This window comes from Leptopilina heterotoma, unplaced genomic scaffold (genome assembly GCF_015476425.1).
Source record: "Leptopilina heterotoma isolate Lh14 unplaced genomic scaffold, ASM1547642v1 Lhet_286, whole genome shotgun sequence".
Taxonomy (NCBI): domain Eukaryota; kingdom Metazoa; phylum Arthropoda; class Insecta; order Hymenoptera; family Figitidae; genus Leptopilina; species Leptopilina heterotoma.
Window position 1 is genome coordinate 209,148 of NW_025110993.1, and position 25,311 is coordinate 234,458.

Sequence of the window (25,311 nt, forward strand, 5' to 3'; positions counted from 1 at the left end):
CGAGCGGCGAAAGACAGCAAGCAGAAGAAGAGTCTCGACTCGACTTTTGCCTAGATACGTATAGAGTTTCATGTCTGAAAAGTTTTTTTTTTGACATTTTAGGTCGCGCGTATCTATATAATCGAGAAGAAAAATCTTTTTTCACACCTCTGATTATCGTGAATTTGTAAGCATAAAAAGTGTTGGTGTAGTGAGTGAAATTGTGTATCGGGCAGTGAAAATAAATAAAACGTTTTTATACACAGTGTGAAGCAGTGACAGCCCTGGCGAGGCAATCGTGTCAGCCATTTGGAAAGGATATCGCGTGTTTATAGTGTTGTGCACCTTTTTATCTGTGACGAAAAAGAGCAAGGCTGAAGCATGCTAAAATCCTGATTCATCACAAATGTGCTCCAAGTGCGAGGTGAGGATTAAAACATTCTTCTATCTTTTGCGAATGGGAAAATAAAGCCTTCCGTCCGACGGTCCCACACACGACTTGGGCGCCAGATTGATTTTATGAATGCGAATCGTAAGGGGTGGAATCTGATTGTCAACAGTCTGGCACACCCATCGCGTCTAATACTATTTATTTGTAGGAAACATAATCACATGCGGGGGGGTTTCTTTTTTACCGAAAATGTTGAAAGTGTAAAGTTTTGAAAATCAAATACGATCTGATCCCGGAAATTAGCGATTGCTTCAAGTGCTCGTTAACAATTGTCCGCACAAAGTCTTTTTAAGTGTTTCTAGTGTTCTGCATCCGGATTATAATCTCTGACCTTAAAATTTCCATTTGAAAATAATGCTCCTTGTTGAAAGAAATATTCAAATTTCGGTATTAACTTTTTATATCGATTCTGAAATTCGACAATTTTTTTAAGGTAAAAATGATTTTAGATACTTTTTTCCGGCTAAGTGTCAAAACATTTTTGGTCAAGGATTCTGTTTAATTCGTGGGCAATTGATTGCAAATTGGAAAATTGTAGTTGTAATAACAATGTTATTCTACTGGAGTTTTGAATAAATGTCAATAGTGCGCTTTAGTGTTTCGTTTGTATTTCTTTTTTTTTTTTTGAAAAAAGTTTTGCATTTCCAATTAATAGAGAAGAGTTTGCAGAATAATCGGTGAGACGAGTGATCAGAAAAAAAAGTTACAAGAGAGGAATGCCATAGCCTAGATTCCATTCAGAATCCCCTCTCGACTTTCACATTGTACAAATGTATATACACCTGTCTCACCTATTTTGTACCTGTCCACTCACACACCTTCGCCAATTCCCAATTTGCTAATTTTTTTTTACTCAAAAAATACACCCACAATTTTACCGACAATTTTCCAATTTACAAACATCAGGTCATAAGGTAAACTTTACTTTTTTTAAACTTTGTTTTTGAAATGCAAGTACTTTTATCTATTTACAGTTTTGATATTAATTATATTATTTTGTTCAAATATTTGTTTTCAAAAGAAATCAGCAGTTTTAGCTTGAATAAAAAAAGAAATTAATTGAGTAAGACATATTTTCGATAACTTCGAAAAAATGATAGAACAAGAAATTAATTGAGTAAAAAATATTTAAGATAACTTTGAAAAAATAATACAAACAAGAAATTAATTAAGTAAAACATATTTTCGATAACTTCGAAAAAATAATAAAACAATAAAGTGAGTAAAAAATAAATTTTGGACAAAAATAAAATTACTGTGTTGCTAATTTCTAGTTTTTTTTTTGTTTTATATTTATTTTAGTAATTATAATAATAATAGGTGTTAGTTTAAATGTTTAAATCTTTGAATTTGTGCGGATTTTGAAAAATTTTCCACACAATCAGTAATGTGTGTTATCTTAGTGCCTTTACATGAAATGATAATTAACTTTTTACGTATATATCTATAATATTGAAAGACGTAAAATAATTCGTATTTACATTTTTGTGAAATTGAGACACGTGTTTTAGTATATATAAACATTCTACTGAGAATGCTGAAAATACGTGTTCTAATTCTCACGACTAACATGAGAAAAATAGTTATTAAGCCGAGATCATCATTGTGTTAACTAGGCATGACTTTATTAATCCTAATTTAATGATTTTTTTCTCTGTTTTATTTTTTCTTGTTTTTCCTTTTTTCTGTTTTCTTTTTTAATTTTTCCTTTTTTCTCTTTTCTTATTTAATTTTTCTGTTTTCTTTTTTAATTTGTTCTCATTTTTTGTTAGCCCGTTTACTACGTAAATAAATAAATAAATTTCTGTTTTCTTTTTTCTCATTTCATTTTTTCTTCATCTTTTTATTATTATACAAAAGATCGTTTTAAGTGTACAGAACTTTTTTCTTAAAAACACTTTTTTTCTTCTCTAAGTGTTGAAGAATGATTTTAGGCAGTAAAAAATTTTTTCCCCCTTTTGTGCGGTTATTAACGTATTTTTATGAGTGCCTAACGTTTTTATGAACTCAAAAATTCTTTTTTCATGGTCGGAATACTTTTTATTTACTCTATACGTTTGAGTGATCAAATTTTTGTTTAATTTAAATTCAAATTTATTCTAAATTATTCTGTCACTGGTGAAATAATTAATTATTGCCGCGTATAATTTTTATTTGCAAAAGTGTTTTTATTCAAATAGAAGAGACAAAAAGTTCTGTTCGTATTTTTATTGAATATATATTTTTTTTAATTTGACAGTCGTAATAAAATTTCTAATAGTATGACTGTATATAATAATATTGAAAAATTACTAGTTATTATTTGTAATTATCGTTAAATATTTTTGTAATTTTATGGGATTTAATTTTTCAAGTAGTTGTAGTTGTATGTGTGCTTAAAAATATCTGTAATATTTGTTAGAATTTTTATTAGATAGGTATTTTATTTATTTTTTTTTACAAATTTCACATTTATTATTATTATTATTATTATTATTATTATTATTATTATTATTATTATTATTATTATTAATATTATTATTATTATTATCATTTTTATTTTTATTGTTATTATTATTTATTAAAATTATTATAATCATCATTATTATTTTCATTGGTATCATTTTTATTTATTAATTTTTTTATTTTAAATAAATATTAAATTAATATTTATTAATTCTGAAACATATTTTTGATTTTATTAATATTTTAACCGTAAAAATCTGCGCATTTTCACTTTTAACATTTGTGTGTCGTAATTGAAGACGCAAACGAAGTCTCTTTTTAATTCAATTATAAAAGATTAAATCGATCGGGTGAATGAATTTATTTTTGTTTAAAACGTTTTTTTATATAACAAATATTAGTGAAAAGCGAGGTGAAAAGTGAAAATGCCTTTGAAAAATGTTTTTCTATTCAAATTTTGGTGTAAAAAATTTTTTTTACAATATTTCTTGATCAACAAGTCAAAAAAAATTATTTGTAAACAAAAAAATATTTTTTGCGTGTAAAAAGTATTTTTTTCTTAATATTGTTGATTTATTATAATCAATTATAATAAATTATGAAATTATTTATCAGAAATTATTAATTAATTTATTAATTAGGAATTATTAAATAAAAGTTAGGTAATAAATATTTTAATCAGTAATCAGTAATAATGAATTAGAAATGAGAAATTATTAATTAACAATTAATAAATATGAATTAGAAACTAATAATTACTAATTGGGAATTATTAATTAGAAATTATTATATATTAATTAGAAGAATGTAAAATTTAATTCTCCTAATGAAAAGAAAGTTTAAATATTCAATGATTCATTTCTAATTATTTTTTCAATTTAAAAACATTTTTAAAAAAACCTTAAAAAACAATAAATTAAACAAATTTTGTGAATCATACAATTATTTCATAAGGGGAAATTAATTAGATCATTATTTTTAATCCTGCCATAAAAAAATATTAATCTAAAAAAAATTGTTTTCTAAGTATTAAATATTTTCTTTTCAATATTATTGCCATTTGAATGAAAATAAAAATTCTACTTTATTAATTGAAATTTTTATTTTATTAAATATCTTATGAAAAATTTATTATTTGAATAAATTATTGTTAGAAAAAGAATTATTCTTGCTTGAAAAAATAATTTTTCTTAAAAATAATAGTTACTTAGAAAAAATAAAAAGAATAATTTTTGTTAAATTTTGAAGGGATTGAATAAATAATTTCTGTTCAAATTTGTATTCCTCGAATAAATAATTTGTTGTTACATAATATTTTCTTTAAAAAAATAGAAAGAATGAAAAGAATAATTTTTTATTAAATTTTTGGATCTCTGTTAAAATTAGAAAGAGATTGAATAAATAATTTCTGTTAAAATTTGAAAGGGATTGAATAAATAATTTGTTATTAAACAATATTTTCTTATAAAAAATAGAAAGAATTAAAAATATAATTTTTGTTAAGAATTTGAAAGAGATTGAATAAAGAATTTCTGTTTGAATATTTTTGTTGCTTGAATAAATATAATTTATTTTTTCTTTTTTGGTGAGAATTGGTATTGATTGAAGATTATTTGACTGTTACAGATATGAAGTTGATCATGAGCAGCAGATGACTGTTGGCCGAGCTAGTGCTCAGTTGACTTTAATATGAGCAAAGTAATAGCGGTATCACCAGTGTCCGATGCTGGACAAACTCGTCAAGAAAATTTGACACATATCAAAAGGAACAAATTAGCCAACTGCAATGTTCCCCTTGTACATGGGAGGCCAAATCCTCCGGTCAACATCCGGAACAGGCTAACAACACACCAACGAAACCATAGTTTGGATTTTAGGTACTTGACTCATCTTTAAAGCAAGACAAATATTTATCGAACATTATATTATGTACTTTTAGCAAAGAGCGAAACTAGCCTTTTGTTTCTTTTTTTTCTTTCTCAAAAGCCGTTAAACCGGAAGTTTCCTTATCTCTTAGATTTTTGTAAAGAAAGGACTTTGGAGGACGTATTTTTCAAATCAAACAATTTTCATTAAAAGATTTAATTTTCTGAATTTTGTTTCTAAAATTTTTAATTTTCAAATGAATGATGATTTTTCTACTTCTTCTGATTTGTTTTTTCCACAAAGGAATTATTTTTTTATTACTTTACTTTTATTTATTTATTTCTAAATAAATTTACAAATGAAGAAGAATTTTATTAAATTTGAATTGAAAATAATTGAATTCTTGCGAAGAATTTTAGTATTTATAAAAATAGTTGAATTGTTTCGAAAAATTTATTAAAATTTTAGAAAATAATTGAAATTTCTGGAAATATTTAAACATATTTGAATTCATCCGAGGAATTCAATTAAAATTGTTTTGAAAATAATTGAATTTCTTTAAAGAATTTTATTAAAATTAAGCATTATTCAAAATAATTGAATTCTTCACAAGAATTTTATTATTTTTTGAAAATAATTGAATTTTTTCAATTTTTTTAACGAATATATTTAAAAATTGCATTGAAAGTAATTTAATTTTTATATAGAATTTATTAAAAATATTTTCAGAATAATTGAGTCATTTTTAGAAAATTTTAAATTCTTGTTGAAATTGAATTTTATGGATATTTTTGAAAGTAATTAAATTTTTTAGTGTAATTTTATTTAAATTTGATTAAAAATAATTTAATTCCTGCAAAGAATTTTACTATTTATAAAATTAATTGAATTCTTGTGAAGAATTTTACTATTTATAAAAATAATTTAATTGTTTCGAAGGATTTATTAAAGATTTTAGAAAATAATTTAATTTATTCGAAATGTATTTAAAAATTGAATTCTGCCGAGGAATTCGATTAGAATTGTTTCGAAAATAATTAAATTCTTACAAAGAGTTTTACTATTTATACAAATAATTGAATTTTTGCGATGGATTTATTAAAATTTTAGAAAATAGATGAATTATTTGAAAAATTTTATAATGAATTAAGAAAAAAATTAAATTCTATCATGAAATTTTATTAAAAGTAATTGAATTTTTGCAAAGATTTTACTATTTAAAAAATAATTCAATTATTTAGAAGGATTTATTAAAAATTTTAGTAAATATTTGAATTCTGTTGTGAAATTTTATTAATTGTGTCAAATATGATTTTTCTAAATATATAATTATAATTTCATAATTATATTTTTTTAAATATAATTACAATTTTATAATTATATTTTTCTAAATATAATTTATTGAATAAAATTCGGTTTATCCAAAAATAATTCTACTTTATCAAAATTCGATCCACTGGAAATTGGAATTAATGATTTTTATGCGCACCGGAAATTTATGTCAATTTTTGTAATTTATTTTGAGAAAAACGTTGTTGAGTCTCATAATTTTAGTTTAATGTTTATAAATGAAAACGAAAATTTGCTTTTTCTAAATAAAAATGAGAACAAAATAATTAAAATTGACAACATTATAAACAATTGAGTTCTTGTAAATTTTTGTTGGCGAATTTCATTGAAATTGAATTGAATATTAAATAATTCAAATAAACGAATAATAAGTAAATTTCGTTCATTTTGAACGTTTAAAATTTTTGTGGATCATAAAAATTGAATTTTATAATATTTTGTAAATGAATAATAATAATTCTTGTCAAAAAAATGTTTAGCATAAGAAAAATTAAAAAAAATCTTGTTCTTCTCTGATAGTTTACAGTGTGTGCCATGCATTTTTAATATTTTAATTTTCCATAATCTATCTGGTTTATGTTTATAGTGAGTTTTAATGCATCATGAAAATTTTATCATTCATCACTCTGGAAATTATGGAAAAATCATAAAATTTTGCAAAGAGAAATTTGTAGAAACCCTGCAGTATAGAAAAATAATTTTAATTATAATTTTATTCAATTTGACGTTAAATTATTATAATAATAAAAATAATAATAACTAATTATTATTATAAAATTTGTCAATATTATTATTAATAGTATTTTTATTTCTATTTACAATAATAAAAAATATAAATAACGATTTTATCTCTCAGTCGATAGTCTTAATTAATAAAAAGTAATAATAATGAACAATTACTCGGACTCAAGGTGAAATTTATTGTTATTATTGTTGTTATTATTATTATTAGCGAGATAATGACAATAAAATATATAACAATATAATTTTAATCTAATGATAATAAGATTGGAAAATATAGAAAATTTAAAAAAAATTAAATATTATAACTCTTTTATATTATGGAAGAAAAATAATTAAAAAAACTTATTATTGACGTAAGATTGATGCAAGATATCGTTGACAATGATTGTCGTTCTGATAAGATATATACAATTAGTCTTTTAATTATATTGTCGAACATTTTACATTCTTTTACAAAAAACATTATTGATTGTTTACGTAGCAAAAAAAAGTTTAAACAAAATTTTCTATAAGTAGTTAATTAAAAATATAAATGTTTCTAAAGTTAAATTAAAAGTTTCTAAAGTTCTAAACGTTCAAAATGATTGAAATGAACAAATTTATTAGAATCTTCTTCAAAATAAATTTCTACATTTTTATTACAAAAAGAATGTCTCTAAATGTAAAATTCATTTTTATTGCAAATTTTTTTTATTGAAGAATATTCATTTTTGAAAATATTTTTAATCAAATAATATTTCGCTCACTTGAACGTTTTTAAAAAAACTTGTCGGATCATATTTTATACAATCTCTATTTAAGTCTTCCAAATTATCACTAACAAGATAATTTTTGTAAATTTTGTCACTAATGAAAAGTCGAAGTTGAGAAATTTGGGAAATTTCTCCATATATTTAATGTTATATTCAAGTATATGGAGAGAGTTCTTTTTACTTAATATATTCTGTCTAGTTTATAAAAGGAAAACTTTTTAAGACAGTCAATTAAAAAGTTGAATGTTAAAAGTACACTTTGCATCGCACATAAGCTGGTGAAGAAAAAAAACAAGTTTCGTGCATCGCATAATTATGCTACAATAGTTTAAATCTAATTTTCTACTTTATATACCGCATTCTTAACGTGACTTTGTGTACCGAAAAAATTACCAATTGTTAGCAACAGAATACGAAAATATGTATCTTTTTTTCTTTTTCTTTTTTCGACTTCAAAATTTCTCAATAATTAGACCAAATAAAGAAACTGAGTGTGTTAAGTTTTTTTTTTTACAAAAGAGAGAAATATTTTCTTTGAATCACTAATTTACTTCCTACTGTGAATAATTTTAATTTTTTATTTTTTTGGGAATTATCACAATTCAAGAAATTTTTTTCTTGGTGTATTTAATTAATTGCAGTCGATTTGAAAAAGTTAACTAGTGTAGAAAATTTTCATTACGATCCACAAGTTTTTGATGTTCATATGGACGAAATATTTTGTTATTAAAAAGTATTTTCAATAAAATATTTTATTAAAAAGTATTTTCAATAAATGAAATGAAATTTGCAATAAAAATTAAAAACGTACAAATTAACGAAATATTTATGATTAAAAATGTTTCTAATAATTTTTCAATACAAAAAAATTTTTATTGATTTTTGTAAGAATTAAAATTTTGAATCAGTAATAATTTAATGCTTACATAGAATTTGATTAAAAAATTTTGAAATAATTAAGATTTTTTTAGAGTTTATTGAAAATAATTTAATTGTTTATTAAAATTTTTTTAAATAGTTAAGATATTTTTAGAGTTTATTGAAAATAACACTGGTTTACAGTGAAATTGTCAATCGAACAAAACAATTTTTTTTCGAATAGTAGGTGTTTTTTGAGTAAGAAAATCATGGTTTTAATTTTTTTCCCTCGTGCAGTTTTTCTGTAGCTTCAAATTTTGCATTTTCGAGGTGCGACGCCACTTAAACTTACCTGTAGGAAAGTTAGCTTGTCAAAATATAATAAATGAGGTATCATTGGAAAGGTTATTAAATTACCTTTCGATCCATAGGTCACAGAATAAAATTTAACAAAAATTGAGAGAGTTACAGTCGATTAAAGATGAAATTTCATGACAATTTTGATGATTTTTAGACATTTGAGTAACTTCTACTATTTTTTTCTACGTCAAACAGGAAAGAATGTTTAGGTTTTAATTTTTTTATTGATAGACTATATCATTACACAAATTTCGAGTCCTTGTGGACCTCGATTGGATTAAAAATGACAATTCTACACTAAATTTAGTGAACGAAACTACATTCTTCATTTTTAGTAACCCTTAAATATTTGCAGCAAAAATTGAAGTAATAAAATTTAGTTAAGCTCTAAAGTTACTAAAATCACTAATAAAGGATTTCTGAAATCGTAGATTTCGAATCCAATGTTAGTTTTCTAAATTTCAAAATGGCGGATCCAATATGGCGGACAAGTTTTTAAAAATCGATTAAATTCGTCTTAAATTCGTTACTCGGGGGTTTTCGGGGTCGCTGATTACGAATCTGATGTCAGATTTCAAAAATTAAAAATGGCGGATCCAATAGGTGCGAATTCGATGGATTTTAAAAAACTCGTTCACCATTATGAATCCATCCTTTTCAATTTTCGAAATCCGACATCAGATTCGTAATCAGCGACCCCGAAAACCCCCGAGTAACGAATTTAAGACGAATTTAATCGATTTTTAAAAACTTGTCCGCCATATTGGATCCGCCATTTTGAAATTTAGAAAACTAACATTGGATTCGAAATCTACGATTTCAGAAATCCTTTATTAGTGATTTTAGTAACTTTGGAGCTTAACTAAATTTTATTACTTCAATTTTTGCTGCAAATGTTTAAAGGATACTAAAAATGAAGAATGTAGTTTCGTTCACTAAATTTAGTGTAGAATTGTCATTTTTAATCCAATCGAGGTCCACAAGGACTCGAAATTTGTGTAATGATATAGTCTATCAATAAAAAAATTAAAACCTAAACATTCTTTCCTGTTTGACGTAGAAAAAAATAGTAGAAGTTACTCAAATGTCTAAAAATCATCAAAATTGTCATGAAATTTCATCTTTAATCGACTGTAACTCTCTCAATTTTTGTTAAATTTTATTCTGTGACCTATGGATCGAAAGGTAATTTAATAACCTTTCCAATGATACCTCATTTATTATATTTTGACAAGCTAACTTTCCTACAGGTAAGTTTAAGTGGCGTCGCACCTCGAAAATGCAAAATTTGAAGCTACAGAAAAACTGCACGAGGGAAAAAAATTAAAACCATGATTTTCTTACTCAAAAAACACCTACTATTCGAAAAAAAATTGTTTTGTTCGATTGGCAAAAAAAAGTTTTTAATTTGTAAACCTGTGTAATTGAATTATTCATTAAAAATAATAATTAAATTGAGGAATTTTATTAAGTTTCTTGAAATTTATTAAATTCTACGAGATATTTAATTGAAATTGAAATTAAATTGAGAATATAATTATTTTGGAAAAGAATTCTATTAAAAATAATTGAATTTATACGACAAAATTTTATTGAAACTATAACAAATAATTGAAATAATACTTGAAGACTGTTTAAAAAATCGATTAAAAATAAATTTAAAGAATTTTATTAAATTTTTGGAAAATTTAATTACAAATAATTCAATTTTCTCGAAGATTTTATTAAAGTTTTAAAAAAATTAAAATTCTTTTAGATTTTTTTAAAATATATTGAAATTAATTATTGAATTGTTTATTAAATAATATAATTGAAATTTTTGAAAATAATTTAATTTTTTCGAGAATTTTTGTTAAAGATTTGAAAAATAATTGAATTACTGCGAAGGCTTTTATTAAAATTTGTGACAATAATTAAATTGTTTTGAGAATTTAATTATTGTCATAAGTTTTCATAAAATTCTTCCCAAAAATTCAATTATTTTCATGAATAATAAAATATGTACTTTACAGAAATACTAAATTTTTGTTATAAATAATAAAATTCTTCGTAATATCAATTAACTTGAATTTTTATGAAATTAAATTTTATGAAACCAGTTACCTATATTTATTATTTATTAATTTATAGTTAAATTATAAGGAATAAAAAATAATTTTGAATGGGTATTTTTATTATTTATAGTTTTACCAAATTATTATTTCATGTCTTATAGAATAAACGAAAACATTCGGACAATTAATTCTTCTTGTATAATTAATATTACTCGGACATAAAAGATTGATTAAAAATTTAAAAATAATGAATTTAAAATTGTCAAAATAAAATGATGTTGTCGATTTTTCAGATCCATGGGAATTTTGTTGCCACCGGTGCCGCAGACGAACGTCACCCTGACTCTTCATCACAGGAACCGGAGTCTGGACTCGGCTCTACAACGAATACCGGAAGTGGACGTGACACCGAGTCCCGAATGCGAGACGAGTCCGACGCCCGCGACGAAAGCCGTGTCGGCCGGCAAGTCGCGTTGCCGAGAGCGAGAGGACCTCGCGAGTCTCGGCTCCGACGATTCGGGAATTCTCTGCGGCTCGGACAGTGGCTCGAGTGACACGGCGAACGCCACCACCAGGGAGTCGAGTGTCGATCATCTCCACAGTCGCGAGAGTCTCGACTCGTCGTTGTCGCAGGGCGGCGACCTCGACGGCGTGGATGCGGTCGACGGCGACGGGAGTGTCATGTCCGCGTCGCCCGTCGACATTCAACTCAGCGACGCTCTTCTGATGAAGGGCCTCAGCAGGAACGGTGACTGTGATCCTCCCAATCAGTCGTTAGCGAGCAGTGATTGTGTTTTGGCCAAAGAGTTGTCGTCGTTGTCGTCGCTGTCGTTGTCATTGCCGAATGGCAATTGTTCACCCAAAGAACTGCAAAATTGTTATTACATTGCCAAAGAACTGCTGCGCGACAGTCAGACTGAGAGCATGGACTTTCAAGTTCAACGCGCGAGTGTCACGCAAAATGAATTGGCCGGGGCTGCGATGACATTGTGCTGTGGTACCGGCGAACCGGAAGAGGAACTGGTCCAGCAGCAGCCGCAGGTTCAGAGGCAGGAAACGGCGCAGCCGAAACCATCCGAGGGCTGTTTACTTAGGTTATTCGAGAGCCAAGTCTTCGACATGTCCATGGCAATTTCTTACCTCTTCAACTCGAAGGAACCTGGAGTTCAAAGTTATTTAGGTGAGAACCTCAACAATTCGCGTGTCTATTCTTTTATTTTTCAATTTATTCAAATTTCCTAAATTTATAGACGAAAATGAAGAAAGATTTCTTTATTTTCTTCGACTTTCGTCGAAAATAAGACGAAAAAATTTGCCTTTTTTGAAAATAGTCGGAAGAAAAGTCCTAATAAAATCCCCTAATTTGCCTGACCTATGGCAACTCTGTGTGGAACTTTTGTCAATTCATTGAAATTTCGTAAATTTAGAGACGAAAATAAAAAAAATCTTTCTTTATTTTTATTGAAATTTCGCAAATTTAGAGACGAAAATAAAGAAATCTTTCTTTATTTTCGTCTCCAAATTTACGAAATTTTAATTAATTGGCAAAAGTTTCAGACAAAGTCGCCATAGGTCAGGCAAACAGAAATATTTTATTAGGACTTTTTTTCGACTTTTCTTCCGAATATTTTCAAAAAAGACAAATTTATTCGACTTATTTTCGAAAAATGCGACTTTATTCACTCAATATTCCAATAAAATGCCAATTTTTTAGTATGAAATGCAATTTATTTCGATTTTTTTAATGTGAAAAATAACTATGTAGTCAAATCTCTGAAAAATCAAATTTGAATAATTGAAATTTAAGTAAAATTTCATTGAGAATATTTTATTTTTTCTAAGTATTTCATTCAAATTATTAGGTACAATATAAAATTATTACAAAATCAAATTCTGAAGAATTTTAATAGCAAAATTTTGAAGAAATTTATTTTTCAACGAATTATAATCAAAAATGTTTAAAATGATAATCGGAAGATTGAAAATTAAATTTTTGCGAAATAGAATTTTAAAGTTATATAATTGAAATTTTGTTAAATTCTATTGAAAATAATTGATTATTTTTAAGTGTCTGAAGATCCCAAAATTAATTTTGTGAAATAAATAATTTAAAAGTTATTAAATAATTGAAATATTGTTAAATTCTATTGAAAATAATTGATATTATTTTTAAGTGTGTCATAAAATTATCATAAAATCAAATTTTTAAGAATGTTAATAGCAAAATTTTTAAAATAATTCAATTCTCAACTAGAATTTTAATAAAAAAAGCTTCAAATTAAAATTAAAGAATTTATATTCAGTGAAAATTAGCTTTAAAAAGTTATTCAAATATTTATAATTCGAAGAATTACTTTTCGTTATAATTTTTTGTAAATTCAATTATTTTCAATTACTTATTTCTATAATAATTTTTTAAAACTCAATTATTTTTCAAAAAAGTAATTAAAAATTTTTAAGAAATCTAACTTTTTCAGACTTTTAATTAAAATTTTGTAAATAAAATCATTTTTAATATTTTTAATTAAAATTCTTCAAAAAATCGTCTAATTTTTTTATTACATAAAAAGTCTTTTAACAAAATTTAATTATTTTCAAAGAATTGTACCAATACAATATTTTTAAAAAAAACTAATTAGAATTATTTTATAATAATTTTTTAAAAATCAATTTTTTCCAAAAGAAGCAATGCAAATTTTTAAAAAATTTACTTATTTTAACTTATTATCAAAATTTTTGGAAAAATAACTATACTTTTATATTTTAAATTAAAATTCTTAAAAAACACATGATTATTTTTAAATATTTTTCGAAAAATCTTTTTAAAAATTCAATTTTTTGCAACAAACTAAATGAATTTTCAATTATTTGGAATTATGAATTTTATGAATATATTATGAATATATTATGAATATATTATATTATGAATTTTTTTTACATAATTTTTTTTAAAATCAATTGTTTTCAATATTTTTATTAACTTATTTTTAAAAATTCAAATGTTTACTAAAATATTATGATTTGGAGAAAAAAATTGTTTTTAATATTTGTAATTAATGTTAAATTTGATTTGAAAAATGGAATTCTCGAAGAACTTTCTCAACATTATTTAAAAAATAATTGATTTAGAGAAAATTTTAGTTAAAAATTCTAGAAAAGAATTGAATTTTTATTCAATTTAAATTTTAGAAAATAATTAAATTTTTATTAAATTTAAATTCTATTCTAAGAATTGAATTTTAATTCTAGAATTTTTCGAAGAACTTTCGGCAAATTTTTAAAAATAATTGATTTAGAAAAGAAATTTAGTTGAATATTCTAAGAACTAATTGAATTAAAAACTTAAAAAAATTGATGTTTAGAATAATTTAACAAAATTAGAAACATTTTCTTATGTTTAGAGAGTGAATCAAAATATTATTTAGAGTCAGGGAAATAAATTAAAATTCCATCTAGAAATCAGGGAAAGAGTAAATCAAAGTGTGGCAAAACTGATTTTAAGAATAAATATTAAAAATAAATTTAAATATAAAGATTTCGTAGATTTAAATAGAAAAAATTCTCGATTTATATACACATTTCCCTTTGTTTTCCATGTATTTCGAATTGGTTAAAAAATAAATACACACAGGAAGAATGAAATGAAAATAAACAATCGAAATACATAGAGAACAAATAAATGAATAAATTGAATGTAAACAAAAAAATATTGTTTACTTTTGAAAAATATTCCAGTTCTGGACATAAAAGGAAAAAACATATTTTTTTCCTGACTCTATAGTTTAACCATTTAGACTGTATTTCTCCTTGTTATCGCACAATGTTTCACTGTGAACAATAATCTATTTTAAGAAATTTGAATAATGTTAATGAGAAAAAGTAGATTTTTCTTTTCAAATTTTCCTTTTACTTAAAGCGAAAAAATATTGAAAATAAAAAAAAATATCTGTCAAGTTTTAATGGAGAAAACTCCATTAAAACTTGAAAGATATTTTTTTTATCTTTGATAAGTAGTTAATAAAACAAAAAAAAAAATAGAAAACGGAACAACATTTTTTATGTTAGTCTATTGCTATGAACATTTTTTTTTCTTTAATTCAATGAAAAGTAAAGAAAACAAACTCTGAATGCAACTGAAATTGATCATTCATTCCTGTATCTCTCAAGGTGATCCATGATGATATATAATTTTAATAGATAATGTATATAAACTTATCAAGTATCATTTTTTTTAATACCAGTTTAAAAAAATTAAATGTACAGAAAATATTGTAATTAGTACAACAGTAAATAAATACAAAGTTTTCTATTAAAAGGATTAAAAAAAGGAAGTTACTTTAAAGAATAATTTCTTTAAATTAACTTGAATTTATTTATTTCTTTATATTTATAATATTATTTATGTTTTTTATAGTAGAAAATAAAATATTTATTCATTTATTTGCTGTAATAAATAGAATTATTTGTTTTTCGAGATATCTTACAGAATACAGAAAATAATTTTTTCACTTATTTCGAAATAAAAGTAAAGCTTTAAAGAAATTGAAAAATCACAACTGTCTTAATTTAGGTTAAAATTTTTCTTCATGGTCGATAAATTTTTTTTTCTCGCTTTGTTCCGATGATGTAAAGATCGTCATTTCAATAGTCACTCATAACGAGATTTTTACTTTTCAAGGTATTTTTATATTTATTTTTTCTATTCATTTTTTTATTTTTTGTTATTTATTCCTATTTTTTCTATTTATTTATTTATTTTTATTTTATTATTATTTTTTTGTTTATATTTTATTGATTTCCTTTTATTAATTTTTTTTATTATTAATAATTCTTCCGAGTAATTTACAATGAAGTGACGTATAAAAGAAACATTTTCATTTTTATTGCCCTCATTTTTTTCTCTTATTTTATTGTCATTTAATTAAAAATTTATTCCCTTTTATTCTGTTTCTCTTCATTTCTTTAATTAAAAGCGAAAATTGAAATTTGAACGTAAAACGCTTTTACTCCACTTCACTTTCAATTAATTAAATTTAAGTTTATTTAAATTCAGATTGAATTCAATTGATTTGAAATTAAAGTAATTGATGCAAAGAAAATAATAATTTGAATAAACAAATTTTTTTCCTGCATGTCTATAAGTAATTTAATTTATTAATATTATTTTATTTCTTTTATTGATACTATTTTATTATTATTATTATGCAGATTAAAAATTTTTTTTTCAAATATTAATTTCAGTTTTGGACTAATTTCAGATTTGAAATTTTAAAAAATTCAATTAATTAATTTATAAAATTCTTCGCAGAAACATAAAAAACATAAAACATAAAAAAAAAAATTACGAAACGAAAAGCGAACGAAAATTGTCTTATTTATTTTATTTATATTTTATTAACTTTATTGTTTTATGTATCACTAATAAGAGATGTTACGCTTTTTCAACAATAAGTAAAGACATAAATTTCAAGTTATTCATAAATTATGAGGTGAATCCACAGTACAGTGATGCGTAACTTCCTTGAAAGTATTTCAGTTAGTTAATTTGCATATATATATATATATATTTTACAGTTCTTAGTATTAAGAACGTAGAATTTATTCTTGCATTAGAAACAAGTCGGTAATGCATTTATCCAATTTATGATTTCAGGTAACAAGTTGTTTAGTTTCCCAGACAATGATGTGGATTTCTACTTGCCGCAACTGGTTTTAATGTACATACAGTTATATGATGTTACCGAAGTCCTTTATCCATATCTCGTCCATAGGTAAGACTCAATTTTTACTGTCATTAATTAACTTCTTCACTAATAATTCAAATTTAGTTTATTTCAATAAATAAATTAATAATTAAATTAATTAACTACTTTTTTTCTGTCTTTAAGCTAGTTTTTTAAAATTAATTATCGATTACGAAGCCTGTGTAATTTTTGAAAAAGTAGTTTACAACAATTTTTGTTTTTAATTTGCTAAATAAAAACGATTTTTAGGCTTTTCTTCAAATCCTAAAGTTCTGAATGTTTAAGTAAACGAAATTTATTTCTTTCTTTTGTAAACTAAATTTTTATTACAATAAATAAATTTATATATTAATTTATTCATTTATTTCTTTCTTTATTCATTTATTTATTTATTTATTCATTTATTTATTCATTCGCACAGATTTGAAATTGAACAAAAATGAAAAATGCTTTATTAGTAATTAGTAAATGTTGGCAAATATCCTTTCAATTAGATGAATTATCGTGCAAATATCAATATTAGAAAGTGTATTTCCCTCGTTTTAATGAGTCGTTAATTTATTCTTCGCAGGTGTAGACAGTCGGCAGATTTTTCTTTAAAATGTGCCTGGTTATTGGATGCGTACAGTTCCGATGCTCATCTACCATCAAAAAAGAAGTCTCACGGGACCAAGCTCAAAAATCTCATTCTGTCAGATGAATTAAGGCGAGTACTCAAATAAGTGTATTTTTTTCCCGACTAAATTGACACTTTGAAGTTTTCAAAAAAGAAAAATCAAAAGAACATTTTTTTCCCAATTAAATCTCTAATTTATTACGTTAATTTTTGTTTTTGGAAATTGTCACTTTAAGAACAATTTTTAAAAATAAGTTATTTTTTCGATTTCTTTTTTGAAAATTTTGCAAAATCCAGCCTTGTACTAAATTTAATATTATTCATATTGTTTAATATTCTTGAAAATTCGCAGAATAATTATTTTCTTATTATTAATAATTTATTTCGATGAATTTTTTTTGACTAAAATATAAATTAGCTAATTTCGTAGAATAATTATTATTTACTTATTATTCACTTATTATAATTGTAATTTATTATTTTAATTACTGAAGATGCATTATTGTTAGTTTTTTCCTTGTTTTCTGAATGGAATCTTTTTTTTCAGGCCAAAGGGAAACGCGGGTTGGCGAAAACATCGCGCATCGGGTTTGCAGGTTCCCCCGCCACCACCTCTGCCTTCTGCTCAATGCGTTACATCTCCTAACAAAAAAACCCACCAAAGATCTCAGTCTGACGCCACTGGACTCTTTCAATCTCTTCGTCGTAGCCATTCCGGTAAATGAACGATTAATGAAAAAGATAACATTCTATGATTAATTCTCAAACAGTTCTGTATGATCTAATTTCTGAACTTCTATTCTAGCGATCAATTTATTCGAATATTTACGGAAATTTTTTTTGTTTTTCGAAAAAAATAATCTAATTTCCTACTAAAGTTGCAAATATTTCAAATGACAGTTTCTCTCACCTAAATTTGAATTAGTAAAAAATTGATTTACCTAATTTAAGAATTAGTCATTTTTTTCTAATTAAAGTCGAGAAAAGTCGTCCTTGAAAATAGTCAAACTAATTTTTAGTACTATTTGTTAGTAATTTTACTAATATTCGGATTTAGAGAGTTAAATTAACGTTTATTCTGTTTGCAAGAAGAAAAAATAATTCTAAATTTTTTTATTGACTGTCAAGTAATTTTAATTACTGTAAGTAAGTAATTTACTAGAAAGGTAAATTATTTAACACGCGAAATCATCATTTGCTGAAAAGAGTAATAAAAGATAATAAGAAAAATTGCATTCATTAAATGTTCAGAATAATTTAAAATTCATTTTTTACTTTCATTTATTTATGTTTTTTATTGACATAATTTTTTTCTACAGGATTAATAAATAAAGTAAGCCTGGGCGATCTTAGTTCTGGCCGGGCTTTCGATAATGGATGTACCTGTTTTGATTCCTGCCAAGGAATTGTAAATGACTTACGAGGACAGAAGACTGACTGCTTCTGTAATGTAAGTGAAAAAACTAATTGATTTCCATTTTTTTAAATACTTCTTTTTAGTCTTCAATAAAAAGACTTTTTGTGTTTTAATTAATAAAATATTGAGTTGAAGATTTCTATTTGTTTTCGAATTTCGTATTACGAAAAATCAGGTGATAACACACATTTAAAGAGCTATATCGAGATAAAAGATATAATTTCACGTAATTTAAAGACCTTGAGAGGTAAATATTGACACGAGTTTAAATGCCGACGTTTAAAACGCATTTTTTTATTTATTTTTTAATAAAGTTATAAATGATTTCTTCGAAAATTTCAATTATTTTTAAAAAACTTGTAAAAATTTTTCACAGGAGTTCAATTATTTAAAGAACTTTTAATAAAATTCAATTATTTTCATAATAAATAATGAAATTTTCGCTGAAATTCAATTATTTTAAATAGAATTTTGATAAAATTCTTTTCAAAAATTCACTTATTTTTTAAAAATTTATTATTTTTGAAAATAATTGAATTCCTTTGTAGAATTTCAATATTTATGAAAATATTTTAATTCTTGCGAAGAATTTTCTTATTTATGAAAATAATTAATTTTTGCCGAGGATTTTACAATTCATAAAAATAATTGAATTGTTTCGAAGAATTTTATATGAATTTTTGAAAATAATTAAATTGTTTCAATAAATTTTATTAAAAATATTATGTCCTGAAGTTAGCGTCGACGCTTAGCATCGAAAATTATTTTTTAGACTTTCTAGAGATGAAAATATCACTAATTTTACTACTTTCATTTATCTCGGAAGTGAAAATTGTGTTCAGAACACTTTTTTTTAAGTTAAAACCTTTAAAAAATTGTTTTATTCTTTTTTTTTTGGAAAAAAATGCTTTTCGACGCTGAGTGTCGACGCTTACTTTAGGGGCCTGAAATTTTGAAAATAATGATTTTTTGAAAAGAATTTCATCAAATTTGTTGAAAATAATCGAATTTAATTAATATTTTAAAAAATAAATGTATTCTTTCGAGAAATTTTATTAAAATTGCATTGAAAATAGCAGAATTGCTCTAAAGAATTTTATTATTTATGAGAATAATGAAATTCTTGCGACACATTTTATTAAAATTTTTGAATAATAATAAACAAGAATATTTAATATTATACATAAAACTTGTCGATTTCTACAATTTAAAAAAAACCGTACGAAATATATTTTTTATAAAATAAAGAATTTTTATTAAACGAAAAGAAAAGTTTTTATAATAACAATACGTTAAAATTTTATGCTACTTATAAATAATTGCGAAAATGAAATATATTTTGAAATTTTACTTTTGTTTCTCGTCTGAAATTAATTTGAAAGTGAAAGAAGAATGTAAATCGATTTGAATTATTGGAAATTATTGTAAATTATTGGAATTTTTGTGTGTTTATCAGGCACCCCGACTGGCTCCTGAGTTGGAGTTCATTCAGGCATTAATCTCAATTGGAAAGCTACTTGGAACCATTCCCACGAAGGAGAGCAAAACAGTTCAACTTGTAGCAGAACTAAATACTCTCAATCTGAATCTCCCGGCTAGAGTTTGGCTTCCTTTGCACAGTACAGTGCCCCATCATATTGTTCGAGTTCCTCCACAATATGCGGCCGTTCTCAACAGTAAAGATAAAGTATGACATGTGCCTATTTTTATTGTCTTTTGCTGCGTCATAACACAATCTAAGCATTCGCTCGGCTTTCATTAACTTAAATGTGAATTTAATTGCAGGCTCCTTATATAATCTATGTCGAGGTCCTTGAGGTTGAGGATCTTTACACTTCGCCAGTGCCAACTAAAATTATGGGTAGTTCCTTACGACACACCAAGTCCGAGGAAAACTTGACGGGTGGAGAGCAGTCCAACCTTCCAAATATGGCGAGCCAGCACACCACACCCTCGCCCATCGCGAGACAAACTCCTGTCAAGGGCTCCTCCTCGAGCTGTTTAAAAAGTTCCGATATCGCATTTCATTTTCACGATGACGATCCTAATGACTGCTGGAGTCAGGAAGATGACGAAATCACGCAACAGGTTATTATTCTCCACCTTTTTTTTAACTCCTATCTTTATTGCCACAGGTCTGGCAAAAGTCAGGGAATTTTAATAAAAACAATCATTTTTTTCTTTTTTTGCATATACAATTATTTTTAGAGTCAAATAATATATATATATATATATATATATATATATATTTTTTATTTTCCTGACTTTTCTCTGATCCCTAAAGAATATATATATATATATATATATATATATATATATATTCTTTAGGGATCAGAGAAAAGTCAGGAAAATAAAATATAGAAAGAATACGTCTTCCAAAAATCGAAAAAATTAATTTATTATAAAATGAAATTTTTGTCAGTTTTGTGAAGTTTCTAAAACGAGTTTTTTTGGTCGTCAGGTTTAATTTAATTTTACTCTGGGAAGAGTAGAAAAAATAATGATCGAATTTAATTTAATCAGAGTGATTGTAATTTTTTGTTGCAGTATTTACAGTTATACAAACCAAGGGACAGAGATACGATTTCGCAGTTGAGTCAGGAGTCCTCGGACAGTCGGGAGCCAATATTTATTCCAGGTGACATTAAGCGACGACTAAGTGAAATGGCCGCGACTCCAAAGACGACATTCAATCACGACCCGGAGGATCCTTCGGCGGCGGTTCTCAAAGAACCCTGGGAACTGAAGCAGAAACGCATAAGGGCCTCGAGTCCTTATGGGCATTTAGCTTCCTGGCGACTGCTGGCAGTCATTGTTAAATGTGGCGATGATCTCAGGCAGGAACTTCTCGCATCTCAGCTTCTTTCGATGCTGCAGAAAACCTGGCAGGATGAAGACGTTCCTCTTTGGCTTCAACCATACAAGTAATTTTTTCTTTCATTCGATTTAAATTGTCGAAAAATTTTTTCCAAAAGTAGCCGAAAATACAAATTTTGTTTGAAAACTAAATATGAACTTTTTTCTTTGAATTACAGAATTTTGTGTCTTTCGAATGACAGTGGATTAATCGAGCCAATTCTCAATACGGTGTCGTTGCATCAAGTGAAGAAACATTGTCAATTGACATTATTACAATATTTCGAGCGTGAATTCGGTCCAGTGGATTCGGAGGGTTTTCGTATTGCTCAAAAGAACTTTGTCGAAAGTTGTGCGGCTTATTGTCTCGTTTGTTATTTAATTCAAGTGAAGGATCGACACAATGGCAATATTTTGCTTCACACAGATGGACATTTAATGCACATTGATTTTGGTTTTATTCTTTCAACGTCGCCGCGAAATCTTGGATTTGAAACGAGTCCATTTAAATTGACTCCTGAATTCGTCGAGGTAATGGGTGGCAATAATTCCCAAATGTTCCAAGAATTCAAGTCACTCATTCTTCAAGGTCTCATTGCTGCACGAAAACACATGGATAAAATTGTCAATCTTGTGGAAATCATGCTCTCAGGTTGGTTTTTTTTCTGTTTTCTGACAAATTCCATTCTTTTGAATTGAATCGTAAAATTAATAATTGAATTTTCTTTCATTTTTTAAATTTTCTTTCTTTTTTTAAAAATTATTTTGAATTTTGTATTTATGTTTTATTTTATTTTTTGTTTTTATTCATTTATTTATTGACTTAATTTTTTTTATTTTCTTTCTTTTAATATTGAATTGGACTTTTTAGTTTATTTTATTTTATTAATCCAAAAAAACGAATTGAGAACAAAAGAACCATTTTATTAGCTGACTTGTAACATTATCGAAAAGTTAATTTATTTCGGTTGTCGAGCTAAGTCCACGAAAATAGCCCGAAGAAGATAATTTTTAACTCGTTCTTATTAATTTGACGATAATATTCCCTTGTGGACATATTTTTTTCATTATTTTATTTTTAGACATCCTTGTCTTCAGATGTGGACGAAGATGCTATCGAAACGTTAAATAAACAAATAGTGCCTTAATTTTAACTCTCGGCTTGGAGAAATTTAAATTTTATCAATCTTCTGAAATTTTTACCTCTAGTGATGAAACAGAAATTTTATTCCTAAATTCTTCTTAATTATTTTCAAAAAATATTCGAAATACTTTATAAAAATTTAATTTTTGTTACTTAAAATAATAAAATTCTTCGCAGAAATTCAAATATTTTCTCATAAATCAGAAATTCAATTATTGTCATAAATAAATATAAAATTCTTCACAGGAATTCAATTAATTTTCAATGCAAATTTAAAAAAAAATTCTAGAAAGAATTTAATTATTTTCATAAATTTTACTAAAAGACATCACAGAAATTTAATTATTTTTAAATCTTTAATTAAATCTAGAAAAAAAATTCAATTATTTTTAATAATTTTAATAAATTTTTTCTCAGGAATTCAATTATTTTTGAAAATTTTAATAAAATTCTTTGCAAGTATTCAATTATTTTCATAAATAATCAAATTCATGAAAGAAGAGTTTTATTAACATTTTTTAAAACAATTAAGTTCTTTCGAGGAAGTTTTTGTAGATTATATAATTAAATAATGTAAAAGTTAGTAAAATAATGTTAACAGTTAATAAAAAAAAATAAATGGAAAATTATAACTGAAACAATTATTTTTATTCTCAGGGTCTCAGCTCCCGTGTTTTCGTAGCGGTGGCGCAGCGACAATTCAGGGTTTAAAAAATAGATTCCATCTGACCTTAACAGAGGATCAACTGCGTCGACACGTGGAGGATTTAGTCGAAGGCAGCATTCATTCCTGGTCCACGAAGCTCTACGATCGATACCAGTATTTCGCAAACGGTACACTATAATCGAAATTTCATCTTTTTTTTTAGATAGAAGTTAATTCGTATGAAAAAAAGAACAATTTTCACTTTCAAATCCCTTTTTTTGCATAAAAGGAAAAACTACACTAAATTCAATAAACGTCCCTTCCGTGCTTTTGAAATACACTTCATAGCATTCCAAACAAAGTAAAAATAAAAAAAAAATATGCAAAATTCGAAAAATAAGTACACTTTTCGAGTTTAAAAATTTAATTCAAATCCTCTTAATTAATTAAGGACAAATTAATAATGAATAGAACGAATGTGTTCATATCGAAATGATTATTATCTTTTCATCGATTAAACTATAGAAAATATTCTAATCTCAATCGATGAGAATTTTTTTGTTAATCAATTCTCAATTGATAGATATAAATTTTAATCTAGTAAAAAAATAGCTCGATATTTAAACGACATGTGACGTTTAAGAGCCTCTCTTGTTTCACTTTTACATAGTCATATGTAATTTCTCGTGTGTTTGTGTCTGCGCGCGTGTGTGTGTGTGTGTGTGTGGAAAGAGAAAAAGAAAAAATCTTATATAAATTATCGAAGCGTTTTAACGCGGACTGAATATATTGGATTGCTATGTCGTTGTAGTTTCTAATATATAATTCGTTAAAGGTGCCTTATTTATGTAGAAAAAAACGGCAAAAAAAAGAAGAAGATGAAGAAAAAGTGAAATCAAATATGCGTTTGGTCGCATTATGAAAAAGAAAAAAATTCTGTCGACGTTCCGAGCAGGACAATCTTGTTAAAAATTTGTACATATAAACTGCGCGCAACAGAGAAACGAATTTTCCCTTCGTTTATAATTAGATAGATTTCTGTTAATTATACAAATCGAAGATGGGTTTTTTTTAATATATAGAAAATCAAAGTGAAGAACGGTTTGGAAAAAGAGTTTTTTAGAAAAAATGTTTTATTTTCAAATATAGAAATAATTTTAGAAATATCAATATGATGTTTTCTTCTAAAGTTTGTTTTTAAAAATTTTACTATAAGTTTTAAAAAAATTGATTCTAAATCAATTTCTAAAATTTGAAATTTTATCCTTTATTTTTAATTTCATTTTCCAATTTCTTTTTTCCAAGTTCAGTACTTTCCTGACTTTTTAATTTTTTGTTTATTATATTTTCACAAACCGTTTTTTAATTTGAATTTATTAAAAAAAAACTTTAAGCTAATAGAGTCCGAAGGATAGAATTTGCGGATTCGTGGAAAAAGGAGCCGAATACTCAAAATATTTCCTGATTTTTATATATATATATATAAGTATAATTATTATACTATATGTATATAAATTTCGTATATTAATCGTGGGAGTGTATTCGAGAAATTTGAAAATTTCTTTTAAGAGACAAGGAAAGACGATTTTTTTTCTAGCGAACTTTAGAGAAGTTTTGAAAATGAGCGATGCGCATCTGCGAGAATAAGAGAATTTTATTATTTCACATACATTATTCTTTTGTATATTTTGTTTTACATTTCTTTTTAAATATTTTTATTTTTTTCAATAATATACATATTATTATTATTATTATTATTATTATTATTATTATTATTATTATTATTATTATTATAAATATAAAGTAAATTATAAGGAAGTGGTTTGTACATAAATAATTCTGCTGCTGCTGCAAAAAAGAAAGAAAAAAAGAAAAAAAGGAAAAAGAAAAAGCTGTTTGTCTAGTGAATGTACGAAAGAAATCAAAGTCACCGCGAGCCAACCCAGATGACGAATTATCTGGGCTGTCCGACTTCCAAGTGTCTTATCTCTTCTCTTTCTACGATAACCGTCTCACGAGAGATAAAGCC

The 25,311-nt window shown here is 25.1% G+C and overlaps 1 protein-coding gene across 2 annotated transcripts; it reads left to right on the forward strand.

Annotated features, from left to right (window-relative positions):
- Positions 1–25,051, forward strand: LOC122504253 (phosphatidylinositol 4-kinase beta). Of its 2 annotated transcripts, none has more exons than XM_043615265.1 (12): positions 1–403; positions 4,502–4,752; positions 11,153–12,039; positions 16,513–16,630; positions 17,175–17,309; positions 17,767–17,936; positions 18,539–18,669; positions 20,093–20,323; positions 20,422–20,724; positions 21,184–21,560; positions 21,672–22,144; positions 23,294–25,051. In XM_043615265.1, exons 2-12 carry the CDS (start codon positions 4,565–4,567, stop codon positions 23,479–23,481), a joined length of 3,201 nt encoding a protein of 1,066 aa, XP_043471200.1. In that variant the 5' UTR covers positions 1–403; positions 4,502–4,564; the 3' UTR covers positions 23,482–25,051. The 2 variants fall into 2 exon arrangements, with proteins under 2 accessions (XP_043471200.1, XP_043471201.1); XM_043615266.1 differs by lacking the exon at positions 1–403 and adding an exon at positions 446–863.
- The last annotated feature ends 260 nt before the right edge of the window (positions 25,052–25,311 follow it).